A 13,335-nucleotide genomic window follows, 5' to 3' on the forward strand; every position below is an offset into this window, starting at 1 on the left:
TGATGTGTTTAGAATGGAGCACACCAAGCCACACCAGCGCCAGGTCTTACTCTGTCTTACTCATTCTTATCTAATATACTACGGGTATGACGAAACATTTATTTGTACTCTTCTAATTACGTTGATAACCAGTTTATAATAGCGTTAAGGCACCTCGGGGGTTTGTAGTATATGGCCAATATACCATGGCTAAGGGCTGTATCCAGGCACTCCGCATTGCATTTGGACTAAGAACAACCCTTAGCTATGGTATATTGGTCATATGCCACACCCCCACACCCAGGTCTTACTGCTTAATCAAACAACTCTGAACTCTGCAAACAAACTACAAACAAACCTGATCCTGGGAGAGAGACAGGCACACTGGCATAAACAAATACACAACATCAGAACTGCTCATTGTATCAAATTGCCACTCAAACAGACTTTCCAGATTAATTCATGCGAACGGACAGGCATTGAGAGCAGTCACATGAACACTCACAGTGGCAATCTCTGGCATAATTTTCCCCAGCAATTTAGGGCTAGACCTGTTACCAGGACAACCATGCCCCTCCCCTCTGGCTTTGGAGGAGGTTTTTATAAGGGGGAAGAAAAGTGGGTGTGTGCAATACAACTCCTGCTCTACTACACATTGTAAAAAAATAAAAAATAAAAAAGGGGAGGGGACACCAAAATAACCAAGAGGAGAGAATCCTTCTTCCCTTCTCAGTCCTTCTCTGGAGCAACAACAACAACATCAACTAACTGACAGAGACTCTTCACATCTCAGAACAAGTCAGTCCACATTTCCCTCCACTTCTAGCCCTCTAACTTACTTAAACACTTCAAAAGAGGACATTTAACCCCTCCACCCTGTGGCCATGGGAGAAGACTCATCGCACGCCGAGCGCAGCAGCAACAGCAGCAGCATTTTGGTCAACCCCCAGCAGTACCAGGCACAGCAAGACAACATGGACCTACTGGTGTCCAGCTTCAGCCCGAGCCCAGCTCCCTCGTCCCCCACCAACACCCTCTCCAGGCTGGGCTTGAAAACCCCTGGGAGCCTCGGACCTGGAAGTCCCACCAGTCCCACTGCCAGGGACCAGGTGAGCGCCATCACAGTGGTGGCTCTACTCGACAAGCTGGTCAACATGCTGGAGGCAGTGCAGGAGAACCAGCAGCGCATGGAGTTGCGTCAGGCCGACCTGGAGGGAGCTGTACGAGGGGTCCAGGGTGACGTGACTCGACTTTCCAAGAACCACACCAGCACATCCAACAGCGTGAACAAGCTGTTAGAGCGCTCACACAAGGTCAACACCCACATGAAGGAGGTGCGGGAGCGGCTGGACAAGCAGGCGTCACAGGTGAAGAGGCTGGAGGCCAACCATGGACACCTGCTAAAGAGGAACCACTTCAAAGTTCTCATCTTCCAGGTAGGGATGGAGGGATTGGTTGGATGGATGAGCTTTTGTGTAAGGGGAATAAGGGAAAGGCAGAAGCGAGGAATGTGTAAGGGTGCGTAATGGGGAAGGGGGTTGTGAGGGTGAGAGAGTATTGAGATATTTTTTTCATTATCTGTGTAGGGGTTGTGAAAAAAGAAGGGGAAGAATGTTAAACGTGTTAAAAGTATTTGTTTGTTTGCGTGCATATGTGTCAATTGTGTGAGCGGGAGAACAGAATGTCAGGAGGTTTGTGAGAATGTTGAAAGTATAGTGTGTGTGTGTGTGTGTGTGTGTGTGTGTGTGTGTGTGTGTGTGTGTGTGTGTGTGTGTGTGTGTGTGTGTGTGTGTGTGTGTGTGTGTGTGTGTGTGTGTGTGTGTGTGCATGCGTGAAAGCTAGTGTGCACATTGGGAGTTAATGCAAGGGTATGTAAGAGTGCAGCCTACTCTGTATGTTTGCGTTCTGTGTAGCTGCAATGGGCCTTGGCAGCTGTGTGAAAGTGTGTGAGAGGGAGAAGCAGGATCATCAAATCAAATGAATCTTTATTATTATTTCAGACATGCAAATAATAATATTATTAGACATGCAATGCAATGCGCTTCACAGGAAAAAAACATAAAACGCAATGAAAAAAGAAATGTTAATATTTACAACACAACAAACAACAGGATAAAAAACAAAAGAACAACAATAAAAACTGAATGACCAAATAGCACCTTTAAGGAAAAGCAAAGCTAAAAAGGTGTGTTTTAAGATCTTTTAGAATTACGTGTACAGTTTTAGCCCCCTCAGGTTCTCTAGTTCATGGTGGGAAAACTACAGTATAAAGGGAGTGGTGTTTTGAAGAACTCCATAGGATATGAGAGAGAGAGGGAGAGGGAGTGTGTGTGTGTGTGTGTGTGTGTGTGTGTGTGTGTGTGTGTGTGTGTGTGTGTGTGTGGTTCAAAGAGGGTAGTACTCTAGATCTGTCGACAAACACACATTATGCATAATGATCTCAAATGTAGTTCAATTAGATTTATGCATTTACATTGAGTGACTTTGTCTTGCTTGTCCTCCTCTGAAGTTAAAAAATGTATTACTTGTTACACAAAATATATTTCTATTAGTAATTGTGTTAATGAAATTGAAATTTCCCAATTTACTGAGCATACAATATAGCTCAGTATCTTTTAAGTTCATCTTCATCAAGGGTGCCAATAATTTTGCTTTGAGGATAATTATCTGGTTTCAGCTGAAGCAATCTGCTGTCACTATACATTCTTATATGATATGTCACTATACATTATATATGATATATTAATTAATCTATAATAGTATAATATAAACATGTATAGGAATTGAACAGCAAGACAACATTTAGCATTATTAGTGTCATGCTGAGCCACATAAAAGGTGTGATCAGGTGATTTCTATTTTTTTATTTTACCCCCTTTTCTCCCCAATTGTTAGTAATTACTATCTTGTCTCATTACTACAACTCCCGTACGGGCTCGGGAGAGACGAAGGTCGAAAGACATGCGTCCTCCGAAACACAACCCAACCAAGCCAGGGCGGTTCTTAACACAGCGCGCATCCAACCCGGAAGCCAGCTGCACCAATGTGTCGGAGGAAACAGTGTGCACCTGGCGACCTTGGTTAGCGTGCAGGAGTCGTTGGTGCGTGATGAGACAAGGATATCCCTACCGGCCAAGCCCTCCCTAACCCAGAAGACACTAGCTCCCGGTCTCGGCCGGCTGCGACAGAGCCTGGGCGCGAACCCAGAGTCTCTGGTGGCACAGCTAGCGCTGCAATGCAGTGCCCTAGACCACTGCGCCACCCGGGAGGACAATCAGGTGATTTTAATAGTATTTGCATAGTGTTTCCCAACCTTACTCTTTGCTCAGTCCTAGCTCCATTATACCAAATATACTGAATCATTGTGTGGCCAGTATATTCTCTAATGATTGGATAGGGCTCGATATGTGTTCAGTTAGGAAAAGGGTGAGCCATATTGACACAGGCTAAGTCCTAAGAGCTCCTAGGAACTGGTCTTATCTGGTTACCCAGGTACTACCGCTGTCGTTCAATAGCAACAGGTGCAAATACTGCACATAGGCTCAAACTGCCCAGACTCTAGTCTAATGGTTGTGCATTTATAGTTGATTATCCACAGGTATTTCCTATAGTTGTTCTTTCTGTGTATTTCTGTGTTTCTCTACAGTTGTCCTCTCTCTTTGTAAATCTATATCTCTCTTTCTCTCTCGCTGGCTGTTCCTGAACCAATTAACCCTAAGCATGTGAGCAGCCTCGCCACAAACCACCTATCATTATCATTTGAACGTGCAGCTATTCCTCCTTTCTCAGAAACCATCAGAGGATGCCATTCTGTCACACACCTATACAAAGAACACGCTATGAGTCACAAACAACGCAACTCACTGATAAGGCATTTCAATTCTAACTCCACGCCCCTGAGCTCTCTTTTGTCTCTTATTTGCTCCTGGCCTAGAACATGTCTCCCCTCTGACTGACGGATTTCTCCACGTATTAATTGAGAACACACATTGCTCTGTACATGCCACCCGAGGTGGAAATGCCGCCATACCGCTCCTAAGGGCGCTCAGTAGATATCCACCGCTCTGGGCCAAAGGAGCACTGACCAGCGCTGCCATGGATAGGCTGACAGGTCCCTGCCGCTCGGCTGCTTTTCTCTACGTAACTAGCTTTAACGAGGCCGGGGGAAACTGTAGTCCTTAATTACTGCAATTTGGCCCATTGTTTGTTTGTGTTTGTGCTCCAGCGCTTTTCCTGTCTCCATATTCTTCCCTTCCCAGCCACGGAGAAGTATTTCAATGTCATGTGCTAGTTTCTGTTTGTGACAAAGTAAGTTGTTGATTTAAGGGAGGTGAAAGGTCTTGGATTGGCAAGAGGGTAAAGGTTAATTTATATTAAAATGGGAAACAGGGATAGTGACACAATCGTGGTATGCAACACACTTTGCTGGGCGGTTCACATTTGTGTGTGTGTATGTTTGTGCATGAGTGTGCGTGCACGTGCATGCGTCCCTGCATGTGTGCAGGCATCTGTTGTGTGTGCATGCATGCATCCGTGTGTGTGCATGCATGTGTGCAACTTTCAAGATAAGTAGTAGGATTGGCAAGGTGGTATGGGAAGGGAAGTCCTCTGAGAGCTCATTAGTGTTTATGGGACATTTAATCATTGAGAGGCATGGAGTGACAACAAGAGTGACGGCCTTCTATCACACACACTATCAAAACACATTTAAATCCAAATGCATTGAATGAAAACACACTTCATACCCAAACTAAACATGCTGCATCACTAAAACAATACACAGCCTCGTCGAAAGACGTTCTAAAACACATTTGACTCAAGCAATTTTGTATTACAGTGTATTCGTGCTGGAGAACGCATGGCTGAAGTTGTGGGATCTTTGATCTTTCACATTTTATCTGTCATTGTGACGTGTACGCTGGGAGTTGGGAAGCAAGTTTAGGGAATCTTGAATAAATAAATTCTGCTGAGGCACGGGAACCTGTCGAGCCAGCTGATGCGCAGGAATGTGATGAGCCGGCTGAGGCATGGGAGCCTGACGAGCCGGCTGAGGCATGGGAGCCTGACATACTGGCTGAGGCATGGGAGCCTGCCGAGCCTACCGAGTCTTGTGAACCTGTCGAGCCAGCTGAGGCATGGAAGCCTGTCGAGCTAGCTGAGGCTTCCTCGGTAGACTCGGCAACGGACGCTTGACGGGCCAACCGGGTCTTGTAATACTGATGTGCTGGCTGAGGCATGGAAGCCTGACAAGCCAGCTGAGGCATCCCCGGTTGCTCCGTTAGCGACAACCGGATCAGACGTCACCTACACTAAAAAATATATTAAAAAACACTCCCTAATGCTTCCCTTTGGGGTGGCGTTATTCTGTAACGTGCACCCTGGGAGTCGGGAAGCAAGTTCAGGGAAGCTTTAATAAATAAATTAACATAGAACAAAAGAAACACAGGTAGCATACAGACATGAACACTGGAACGGAAACAATAACGCCTAGGGAAAGAACCAAAGGCAGTGACATATGTAGGCAAGGTAAGGCAGGTGATGGAGCCCAGGTCAGTCTGATGAGGTGCTGGTGTGCGTAGCGATGGTGATAGGTGTGCATAATAATGAGCACCCTGGTGACCTCGTGTGCCGGAGAGGTAGTATACGTGACAGTCATTACTATTTTAACTAACATACTGGACTTGAACCCTTGCATTCTATAAGTAAGAAGGAAACACTTTGGCACCATATACTTAAAAATAATCTGACCATGCAGCTCATCAAATCGAAAAGTTCAGTAGGCAGCTTTAATTCATTAATGAATTCAGTTTTATTTTGTTAGCTAACAGACTTTTTACTGCCATTGTGACAGAACTCATGACCAAAGGTCTCTAGGCTTGTCACCATTGGTGGCAGTGAGTGAGCACCTGTATTTGTCACGCCTGCTCATTCTCTCCTTCTCTAGCGCTCGAGGTGGCCAGACTGCCTACCATTACGCACACCTGTCACCTTCGTTATGCGAACCTGCGCCTCATTGGTCCCACCTAAGCTCCATCATTATTTGATTGCCTCCACTTTATCTGTCTGTTTCCTCTGTTTCATCCCCGTGTCAGCATTGACGTTGTGACTTTGTCCCCTGTCCAGACGCTGTTCCTGTGCTGTTTCATGTTTGTAGTTTATTAAATGTTCTTACTGCTTCATGTCTCCACCGTCAATCTTCACAGTATTAGGGATTATTTAACAAAGTTCTTACACAGTTTTTTTTCTTCCATTTTTTTACACCTGATTCAACTCATCAGTCTTAAACCTCTTGAAACTAGGGGGCACTATTTAAAAAATATATTTTTAAAAAATCTCAAAGTAAACGGGCTATTTTGTCAGGACAACATTTTTTTTACATTACATTTAAGTCATTTAGCAGACGCTCTTATCCAGAGCGACTTACAAATTGGTGCTTTCACCTTATGACATCCAGTGGAACAGCCACTTTACAATAGTGCATCTAGGTATTTTAAGGGGGAGAAGGATTACTTTATCCTATCCTAGGTATTCCTTAAAGAGGTGGGGTTTCAGGTGTCTCCGGAAGGTGGTGATTGACTCCGCTGTCCTGGCGTCGTGAGGGAGTTTGTTCCACCATTGGGGGCCAGAGCAGCGAACAGTTTTGACTGGGCTGAGCGGGAACTGTACTTCCTCAGTGGTAGGGAGGCGAGCAGGCCAGAGGTGGATGAACGCAGTGCCCTTGTTTGGGTGTAGGGCCTGATCAGAGCCTGGAGGTAGTGAGGTGCCGTTCCCTCACAGCTCCGTAGGCAAGCACCATGGTCTTGTAGCGGATGCGAGCTTCAACTGGAAGCCAGTGGAGAGAGCGGAGGAGCGGGGTGACGTGAGAGAACTTGGGAAGGTTGAACACCAGACGGGCTGCGGCGTTCTGGATGAGTTGTAGGGGTTTAATGGCACAGGCATTAGTTGCAGTAATCCAGACGGGAGATGACAAGTGCCTGGATTAGGACCTGCGCCGCTTCCTGTGTGAGGCAGGGTCGTACTCTGCGGATGTTGTAGAGCATGAACCTACAGGAACGGGCCACCGCCTTGATGTTATTTGAGAACGACAGGGTGTTTCCAGGATCACGCCAAGGTTCTTAGCGCTCTGGGAGGAGGACACAATGGAGTTGTCAACCGTGATGGCGAGATCATGGAACGGGCAGTCCTTCCCGGGAGGAAGAGCAGCTCCGTCTTGCCGAGGTTCAGCTTGAGGTGATGATCCGTCATCCACACTGATATGTCTGCCAGACATGCAGAGATGCGATTCGCCACCTGGTCATCAGAAGGGGAAAGGAGAAGATTAATTGTGTGTCGTCTGCATAGCAATGATAGGAGAGACCATGTGAGGTTATGACAGAGCCAAGTGACTTGGTGTATAGCGAGAATAGGAGAGGGCCTAGAACAGAGCCCTGGGGGACACCAGTGGTGAGAGCACGTGGTGAGGAGACGGATTCTCGCCACGCCACCTGGTAGGAGCGACCTGTCAGGTAGGACGCAATCCAAGCGTGGGCCGCGCCGGGAGATGCCCAACTCGGAGAGGGTGGAGAGGAGGATCTGATGGTTCACAGTATCGAAGGCAGCCGATAGGTCTAGAAGGATGAGAGCAGAGGAGAGAGAGTTAGCTTTAGCAGTGCGGAGCGCCTCCGTGATACAGAGAAGAGCAGTCTCAGTTGAATGACTAGTCTTGAAACCTGACTGATTTGGATCAAGAAGGTCATTCTGAGAGATAGCGGGAGAGCTGGCCAAGGACGGCACGTTCAAGAGTTTTGGAGAGAAAAGAAAGAAGGGATACTGGTCTGTAGTTGTTGACATCGGAGGGATCGAGTGTAGGTTTTTTCAGAAGGGGTGCAACTCTCGCTCTCTTGAAGACGGGAGGGACGAGCCAGCGGTCAGGGATGAGTTGATGAGCGAGGTGAGGTAAGGGAGAAGGTCACCGGAGATGGTCTGGAGAAGAGAGGAGGGGATAGGGTCAAGCGGGCAGGTTGTTGGGCGGCGGCCGTCACAAGACGTAGATGTCATCTGGAGAGAGAGGGGAGAAAGAGGTCAGAGCACAGGGTAGGGCAGTGTGAGCAGAACCAGCGGTGTCGTTTGACTTAGCAAACGAGGATCGGATGTCGTCGACCTTCTTTTCAAAATGGTTGACGAAGTCATCTGCAGAGAGGGAGGAGGGGGAGGGGGAGGAGGATTCAAGAGGGAGGAGAAGGTGGCAAAGAGCTTCCTAGGGTTAGAGGCAGATGCTTGGAATTTAGAGTGGTAGAAAGTGGCTTTAGCAGCAGAGACAGAGGAGGAAAATGTAGAGAGGAGGGAGTGAAAGGATGCCAGGTCTGCAGGGGAGGCGAGTTTTCCTCCATTTCCGCTCGGCTGCCCGGAGCCCTGTTCTGTGAGCTCGCAATGAGTCGTCGAGCCACGGAGCGGGAGGGGAGGACCGAGCCGGCCTGGAGGATAGGGGACATAGAGAGTCAAAGGATGCAGAAAGGAGGAGAGGAGGGTTGAGGAGGCAGAATCAGGAGATAGGTTGGAGAAGGTTTGAGCAGAGGGAAGAGATGATAGGATGGAAGAGGAGAGAGAAGGGGAGAGAGAGCGAAGGTTGGGACGGCGCGATACCATCCGAGTAGGGGCAGTGTGGGAAGTGTTGGATGAGAGCGAGAGGGAAAAGGATACAAGGTAGTGGTCGGAGACTTGGAGGGGAGTTGCAATGAGGTTAGTGGAGGAACAGCATCTAGTAAAGATGAGGTCGAGCGTATTGCCTGCCTTGTGAGTAGGGGGAAGGTGAGAGGGTGAGGTCAAAAGAGGAGAGGTGGAAAGAAGGAGGCAGAGAGGAATGAGTCAAAGGTAGACGTGGGGAGGTTAAAGTCGCCCAGAACTGTGAGAGGTGAGCCGTCCTCAGGAAAGGAGCTTATCAAGGCATCAAGCTCATTGATGAACTCTCCGAGGGAACCTGGAGGGCGATAAATGATAAGGATGTTAAGCTTGAAAGGGCTGGTAACTGTGACAGCATGGAATTCAAAGGAGGCGATAGACAGATGGGTAAGGGAGAAAGAGAGAATGACCACTTGGGAGAGATGAGGATCCCGGTGCCACCACCCCGCTGACCAGAAGCTCTCGGGTGTGCGAGAGCACGTGGGCGGACGAAGAGAGAGCAGTAGGAGTAGCGGTGTTGTCTGTGGTGATCCATGTTTCCGTCAGAGCCAAGAAGTCGAGGGACTGAGGGAGACATAGGCTGAGATGAACTCTGCCTTGTTGGCCGCAGATCGGCAGTTCCAGAGGCTACCGGAGACCTGAACTCCACATGGGTCGTGCGCGCTGGGACCACCAGATTAGGTGGCTGCGGCCATGCGGTGTGGAGCGTTTGTATGGTCTGTGCAGAGAGGAGAGAACAGGGATAGACAGACACATAGTTGACAGGCTAGAGAAGAGGCTACGCTAATGCATAGGAGATTGGAATGACAAGTGGACTACACGTCTCGAATGTTCAGAAAGTTAAGCTTACGTAGCAAGAATCTAATTGACTAAAATGATTAAAATGATAGAGTACTGCTGGGGTAGGCTAGCTGCGTTGTTGACACTACCCTAATCAAGTCGTACCGTTGAGTGTGAAGTTTCTACAATGCTGCTTATCGGGAGCTAACTGGCAGTGTTGGTTACGTTACGTTGCGTTAGGAGAACGACAATAGCTGGCTAGCTAACCTAGAAAATCGCTCTAGACTACACAATTATCTTTGAAACAAAGACGGCTATGTAGCTAGCTATGTAGCTAGCTACGATCAAACAAATCACACCGTTGGGACTGTAATGAAATGAAGTGAAAAAGTGATACTACCTGTGGAGCGACGCGGAATGCGACCGGAATGCGAAAGTTCTATTCAGTAGACGTTGGCTGGCTATTGGCTAGCTAGGAGTGTCTCCTACGTTAAGGACGACAAAATAGCTGGCTAGCTAACCTCGGTGAATTAAGATAATCACTCTAAGACTACACACTCTAAACTACACAGTTATCTTGGATACGAAGACAGCAAAGACAACTATGTAGCTATCTAATACTACACTAATCACGTCGTTCGGTTGAGTGTGATAGTTACTACAGTGCTACGGTAGCCGGTGAACGTATGCTAGCTGGCTAGCTGCTAGGCAGATAGGAGGGCGACGAAATACGATAATAACGCAATTATCACTCTAAGACTCCACACTCTAAGCTACACAATTATCTTGGATACGAAGACAGCAAAGACAGCAAAGACAACTATGTAGCTAGCTATGTAGCTAGCTAACACTACACTAATCAAGTCGTTCAGTTGAGTGTGATAGTTACTACAGTGCTACGGTAGCCGGTGAACGTATGCTAGCTGGCTAGCTGCTAGGCAGATAGGAGGGCGACGAAATACGATAATAACGCAATTATCACTCTAAGACTCCACACTCTAAGCTACACAATTATCTTGGATACGAAGACAGCAAAGACAACTATGTAGCTAGCTATGTAGCTGGCTAACACTACACTAATCAAGACGTTCAGTTGAGTGTGATAGTACTACAGTGCTACGGTAGACGGTGAACGTGTTGGACAGATAGGAGACGACGAAATACGATAATTACGCAATTATCTTTGATACAACGACGACTATGTAGCTAGCTAAGAGGAAATTGCTAAGATTAGACAAATCAGACCGTTGTACTATAATGAAATGTAATGAAATGTAATGAAAAAGTTATACAACCTGCAGACCGAAGCGCGGATGCGACCAGATCGCTCCAACCCGGAAGACAAGGTGCTAGAATATGCATATAATTGACAGCTTAGGATAGAAAACACTCTAAAGTTACCAAAACTGTAAAAATATTGTCTGTGAGTATAACAGAACTGATATTGCAGGCGAAAGCCTGAGAAAAATCCAATCAGGAAGTGACTCATGTTTTGAAAGATCTGCGTTCTGATGCGTCCCTATTGAGCAGTGAATGGGATATCAACCAGATTCCTTTTTCTATGTATTCCCCAAGGTGTCTAAAGCATTTTGACATAGTTTCACGCCTTTATGTTGAAGAATGAGCATAAACGACTACATTACGGAAGTGGCCGGCTGAGTGCTCTCAGAGTAATTCTTCCGTAATAGACAGAGGTAGCTATTTTTCCTCCCGGTCTTACTGAAAATACAGCTGTCCCAGTTGATATATTATCGAATATATATTTGAAAAATACCTTGAGGATTGATTATAACAACGTTTGCCATGTTTCTGTCGATATTATGGAGCTAATTTGGAATATTTTTCACCGTTGTCGTGACCGCAATTCCGGTCGAATTCTCAGCCAAACGTGAAGAACTTACGGAGCTATTTCGGCTACAAAAATCATATTTATGGAAAAGGGGAATATTTGCTATCTAACTGGGAGTCTCGTGAGTGAAAACATCCGAAGCTCATCAAAGGTAAACGATTTAATTTGATTGCTTTTCTGATTTTCGTGACCAGGTTGCCTGCTGATAGCTAGGCATAATGCTATGCTAGGCTATCGATAAACTTACACAAATGCTTGTCTTGCTTTGGCTGTAAAGCACAATTTCAAAATCTGAGATGACAGGGTGACTAACAAAAGGCTAAGCTGTGTTTCAATATATTTCACCTGTGATTTCATGAATATGAATATTTTCCAGTAAAACATTTTGTCCGTTGCGTTATGCTAATTTAGTGTCAGTTGATGACAATTATCCCGGATCCGGGAGCGGTAGTTCCAAGGGGTTTTAAAGACCATGTTCCAAATACTTAGAAATCCACGCTTCCCTCCTTGTTTCCTTGAAATAAGCATAACTCTTTAAGTGACTGGATAGGTACAAATCCCATACCTTATTTTGAGCCAGTTTCACAAAGTAGGAAAATATTATTATAAAAAAATATATATTGTTATGTGACTATAATTATTTGATATTTTTATAGCGATTGATACATTTTTCATTAGTGCAAATCAAGTCTGACATTTTAAATGAGAAATTCCGAACTTTAGAAGCTTTTTAAAAGCTTAAATACACTACAAGTGTAAGGTTCTGTAATTATTTTCTTAGTCAACCTTGTGTTCTGTTTCGTTGTGTTCTTGATCGTAGCCCTGTTTCTTTGTGTTCTTGAACGTAGTAGGATTAGGATCTCCATCAGCCGCTGCAAAAGCATCAGCTACTCTTCCTGGGGTCCACATGAAACAAGACATAATATATAGTGCAGAACATTATTAGTCAAGGACTGAAATACATCAATTTAAAACATCACACATAGCCTACATATCAGTACGTACAAACAATGTCTAGGTCTAATACATAGTACAGTGTAAATTAATCATAAAATATATAAAATGGCAGTGTTCACCGTCCTTAATAGTTTTTTTAAAACTGGTTTTATTGCTAGCTTGAGTTACCTAGGGTGGCAGAGAGTTCCATGCAGTAATGACTCTATTTAATACTGTGCGTTTTCCAGCCTCTGTTCTGGACCTGGGGAATGTGAAGAAACATCTGGTTGCGTGTCTTGTGTTGTACCGATGAATGTCTGAACTGTGTGCCAACTGCTTGAACAGACAGTTCGGTACCTTCAATACATCAATACCTAGCACAAAGACAAGTAGTGATGCAGTCAATATCTCCTCAACTTTGAGTTACTGACAGTTTCCAATTTACTTATGTCCTTCTTTGACCACATAGCCGGGCAGTAGTCCAGGTGCGACAAAACTACAGTAGGGCCTGTAGGACCTGTCTGGTCGACTGAGATATCAAGAGCCACAGCAACGCCCTATCATGAACATACCTCTTCCCATTTTAGAAACCATTGAGTTTGTATGTTTTGACCATGAAAGCTTACTATCTAAAGTACGATTACAACAAGTCTCCTCAACTTGCTCAATAGCCACATTATTTAATAATAGATCTAAACAAGGCTTAGCGTTCAGCGAGTGATTTGTCCCAAAAATGTAGCTTTTAGTAGCTTTTAGCCTATTGCTAATTACCCATTCTAAAACTGACTGGAGCTCTATGTTAAGTGTCTGTTATTTGTTTTACTGATGCAGTCATCGTGTATACTGTTGAGTTGTCAGTGTACATAGACACACAGACTTTATTCAAGGTTAGTTGGGGGTCATTTGTAAAAACAATAATGGCCCTAGCCGGCTGCCCTGTGGTACACCACACTCAAATGAATTTGCATGAGAAAGGCTTCCATTAACAAAAACCCCCTGTGTTCTATTAGATAGGTAACTCCCAATCCATAATAAGGCAGAGGCTGTAAATCCATAACACCTACATTTTGTTCAGCAATATGTTGGTATCAATGACATCAAAAGCTGCACTGATGTCTAATAAAACAGCTCCC

General features: G+C 45.6%; 1 protein-coding gene across 1 annotated transcript in view; it reads left to right on the top strand.

Moving 5' to 3' along the window:
- The first annotated feature begins 699 nt into the window (after window positions 1-699).
- The window catches only part of LOC115107580 (caveolae-associated protein 2), a 33,295-nt gene continuing 20,659 nt past the window's right edge, over window positions 700-13,335 (top strand). The window contains exon 1 of the mRNA XM_029631008.2: window positions 700-1,415. Within this exon, the coding sequence (XP_029486868.1) occupies window positions 864-1,415 (552 nt within the window). The 5' untranslated portion in view covers window positions 700-863. The remainder of the gene's footprint in view (window positions 1,416-13,335) is intronic.

This window comes from Oncorhynchus nerka, linkage group LG3 (genome assembly GCF_034236695.1).
Source record: "Oncorhynchus nerka isolate Pitt River linkage group LG3, Oner_Uvic_2.0, whole genome shotgun sequence".
Classification (NCBI taxonomy): Eukaryota; Metazoa; Chordata; class Actinopteri; order Salmoniformes; family Salmonidae; genus Oncorhynchus; species Oncorhynchus nerka.